The sequence below is a fragment of the Chiloscyllium plagiosum genome, chromosome 38 (assembly GCF_004010195.1).
Source record: "Chiloscyllium plagiosum isolate BGI_BamShark_2017 chromosome 38, ASM401019v2, whole genome shotgun sequence".
NCBI lineage: Eukaryota > Metazoa > Chordata > Chondrichthyes > Orectolobiformes > Hemiscylliidae > Chiloscyllium > Chiloscyllium plagiosum.
Window position 1 is genome coordinate 29,810,451 of NC_057747.1, and position 4,329 is coordinate 29,814,779.

Here is a 4,329-nt window from a genome sequence, read left to right on the forward strand (position 1 = left end):
CTTCTCTTTTAATCTCCATCCTGTTAACTTGTCTTTGCTGACTAAGTCGCAACTTGTCAAGTTCAAATTCTCTCTCTTTCTCTCTCCCTTTCTTCTCTCCCTTTGCTCAATGAAGAACTTTCTCTCTGTTTTTTTCCCTCTCTCTCTCCTCTTTCTCTCTATCCTTGTTTATCTTCTAACTCCATTTTCCTCAATTGTAATTTAAGTTTTTCTCCCTCTACTGCACTTGTCTGTTTCTCTGACAGACCTAAGTGTTTGAGTAACCCCTTTACAATGTCAGCTTTCCTTTTGTCCTTGGTTAACCCAAATCTAAATTATTTGCTAATTCCAAAAGTATGGCCTTTTTCTTTCCTTCTAAACTTTTTTGGCAAACTTGAGAATCATCTTCAAATCCCAGAACCTCTTTAGCAATTTTAAGAGCCATTTCTCTCACTTTTAATTTAATCAACCACAAGTCACCAAAATTAAACAAACTGTCTCACCTACATTTTATTTAAAGAAAAAGGACACTAACCTGCAAGTGTTTAAATCTGCTGGGATTTTCTGTATTCCCAAATCTATTCAAATCTGTCTAAACCAGTTTGAACACGGATTCAAGCCACTAAAATGTTACGACACGGGGTAAACCCTCCTGCTTAATTTAAAACCAGCAACACAGAAGAGATTATCCTGGCAGTAATTTGTTAGAATTTGAGTGGTCAAGAACTATTTAAAGTAAAAATTAACAACTTTATTTCTTAAAGTTTAACAGAGAATAATTAGCTAACTACTATTTACAATTCCTTCCTCTAACCTTTTACCTTCCCTTCTATAATACTGAAGAAGGGCTTATGCCCGAAACGTCGATTTTCCTGTTCCCTGGATGCTGCCTGACCTGCTGCGCTTTTCCAGCAACACATTTTCAGCTTCTATAATACTAGTCTGATAAAACCCCTGATTAAGATTTACAAAACCAGGCAGCTTTCGTTCTTTTATTCGGATCTTCCTGTGTCGTCTTTTCTTCTTCTTAGGAATTTCTGTGGCACAGGTTGCTGATCGAAAAGGTACTTTTAAGAGAGCTATTTTCAGGCAGTCTGTTTACATGCTGGGCTTGGCAGTTCTCCTCTCAACTGTTCAATTTTCTCCGGTTTTAAACACCCAAAGCATCGGATTGTGTCATTGGCTTTTAAGATTGTCAACATACCAAATTCAAACTGGATTGGAGTTTGATAATTTATTAAATTGATTGGCCGAATTCAAATTTGTTTTTTGACTCGAGGCAATGAGCTAATCGAGTTGTTTGAGCAAATGTTACATTGTTACCTTATCGAGAACACTTGGTGCTGTGTCCGGTAGTTCTGCTGCTTTTAACTCTTTTAAAGTACACCCACATATTCATAACAATATGTTTATGCACATTTGTGGTTGTGTGTTTCTCCATGGATGCATTTTCATCACTGAGTGCCTCATTCTCCGGAATGTCACTATGCTTTGGTGTTCTGTCCATAGTCACAGTTCCGATGAGCGAATACAGTTGCTCAGACAAAATCCCTCACTCACTGCAACTCCTTTTCATTACCCATATCCGAGGAGATGTAAAACCATTGAGTAACTGATGCAACAAAAAGCTGGGCATGCTGAACTCAACTTCAAATTAGTCACTTGAGGCATCAATAAAATATCACCAACACACACGGGAATTAACCAAATGTATCAGCAACGGAAAGGAAACTTGGATCAGAATTGTGCGCTTTTGTTCCTTCATCATAAATATCTGATATCCCAATCTGCTAATGAGTTGAAAAACAGTGTAACAAAGATAATAAAGGCATGAATTTATATGCAGAGAGTGTTTGATGGGGACAGTCTAGAGTAAACAAAACTTTACTTTTAGTCTATTTTTAGTTAAAGTGTAGAGAGAGCTTTATTCTGTATCTAACCCCGTGATGTCCCTGTCCTGAGAGTGCTTAATGGGGACAATGTAGAGACCTTTACTTACACTTAAGAAAAATAGACAGAGCTGAATCACAGATTGCCATCTATTCAGTATGATGAGAGGGGGTGGTGTGAAATTGTTCAAATATAAAATAAAGCTGAATGGAGCAGGCTCTTAGAATAGGGCTCTGGGAGATGAAACCCTGAGGTAAGTGAAAAGTGAGGTTTTCAACTACCCTGATTCAAAAAATGAGACAATGAGACAAGAAGACTTAGATCAAAGTCAGAACAACTCTAGCACAATGATCCAAGTGGGAGCAGGCAGTTGATAGAGTGGGTGCAGGGAGGAGCAGAGTCCATTCCTGCTCACATCTTGCAGTGTTTCTTGTGCACAGACACATTGAAGATCGCTACTTTAGTTCCAGAGTCACTGACTGTTCTGGACAAACAGCCAGTCCCCAGAAGAAAAGGAGTCAAATTTCACTTTGTTGGGGAAAGTGAGGAAAGAGCAGAAATCATCATCTCAAGTTTCAGACACCTCAAAGTGGGATAGTAGCCAATTAGAACGGTGACAGAATGGACCATAGAGACCAGACACCGAGGTGGGGGGAGGGGGGGGTGACCAGACACCGTGAGGGTGTAAGACCGGACACTGTGGTGGGGGGAGCGTACCAGACATCGAAAAGGGGACCAGATGCAGAGAGAAAGATCAGACGTGGAAAGACTGAGAATACCAGCAGAGCAAATGAAGTGCAGACACAAATAGAGACTAGACAAAAGTACAGATTGAAACATAACAGCTCAAGATAAACATACAGAAACCAAAGCTTTGAGACAGACAGAAAATGCAACCGGCATACATAAAGATATAGAATAACAAGAGTGAGTCCATACCCATGAATTCTATTCCCAGATGTTCTGCTGCATTGAGGATTTTGACAATCAGAGAGAGAGAGAGAGAAAGAAAGAAAGAAAGAATATCGTTAAGCAGTTTGATACTCTTTATGCGATTTGACTGCTGTTTGAGAATTCTGTATGGATTCAGTGACAGAACAGCCTACCCACAGATTCAGCTCAGAATCCTGACAGTGTCAGGTAAAGAATCAACAAATAGTCCGGGAGTTACATTATTTTGCATTAAATTGTAGCAGATAAGCGCTAAATTTAGAAAATGCTTGATCTGTTTGTGTGATTTGGGTGTTCAGTTCTGGTGCAGCTTTACCAGATTGTGAGACTGAGCTGTATCTCAGTGAGTTCATCCTTGGATCAGCAAAAGGTAATTTAGCAATCTGAACCTGTTCCACCAATCACTGCCACTCAAACTTTGAATACATACAGCAGTAAAATCAAAGTTAATTTACCAATGACCATCTCAGAGGAAATGGCCCATAAAGCTTGCCTGACCTCTGTGACATGGCATACCCTGTTTCCCAGGTAACATTCTCAATCTCCTGAAAAGTAGGCTCACACTGCAGTGACAGTGAGCAGACAGATCCAATCAGCTCACAACCCACAGCAGCAACATGAAAACCACTGACTTTACATGTGACATCACTATGATTGGATTAAGAAGTTAGCAGAACAATTGGAAACAAATTTTGGGACTTTTTTTAATCATTAGGAAGCAATCTTATAAATATCAGACGGGCCTTTCATGGTCAATGAGAATTCTTAGTCATAACTCAGAAGTGAGGACCCCATTTCAAACCAAACCAGACCTCAATGAATAAAATGTAAATTTTTATTGTTGAAACAGTGAATATTGTCATCATATTAAAATGTTACTGGAAAGGTATATAGCAGCTCAGCCTATAGGGAGTCGAGCAGCTCAGCCTATAGGGAGTCTAGCAACTCAGCCTATAGGCAGTCTAGCAGCTCAGCCCATAGAGAGTCTAGCAGCTCAGCCTATAGGGAGTTTAGCAGCTCAGCCTATAGGGAGTCTAGCAGCTCAGCCCATAGAGAGTCTAGCAGCTCAGCCTACAGACAGTATAGCAGCTCAGCCCATAGAGAGTCTAGCAGCTCAGCCTATAGGGAGTCTAGCAACTCAGCCTATAGGCAGTCTAGCAGCTCAGCCCATAGAGAGTCTAGCAGCTCAGCCTATAGGGAGTCTAGCAACTCAGCCTATAGGCAGTCTAGCAGCTCAGCCCATAGAGAGTCTAGCAGCTCAGCCTATAGGGAGTCTAGCAGCCCAGCCTATAGGGAGTCTAGCAGCTCAGCCCATAGAGAGTCTAGCAGCTCAGCCTATAGGGAGTCTAGCAGCCCAGCCTATAGGGAGTCTAGCAGCTCAGCCCATAGAGAGTCTAGCAGCTCAGCCTATAGGGAGTCTAGCAGCCCAGCCTATAGGGAGTCTAGCAGCTCAGCCCATAGAGAGTCTAGCAGCTCAGCCTATAGGGAGTCTAGCAGCTCAGCCTATAG

The 4,329-nt window shown here is 41.3% G+C and overlaps 1 protein-coding gene across 1 annotated transcript in view; it reads right to left on the bottom strand.

Annotated features, from left to right (window-relative positions):
• Positions 1-4,329, bottom strand: part of LOC122541733 (pro-neuregulin-3, membrane-bound isoform-like) — a 33,332-nt gene that overhangs the window by 19,946 nt on the left and 9,057 nt on the right. Inside the window, exon 3 of the mRNA XM_043678621.1 lies at positions 2,809-2,835. Within this exon, the coding sequence (XP_043534556.1) occupies positions 2,809-2,835 (27 nt within the window). The remainder of the gene's footprint in view (positions 1-2,808; positions 2,836-4,329) is intronic.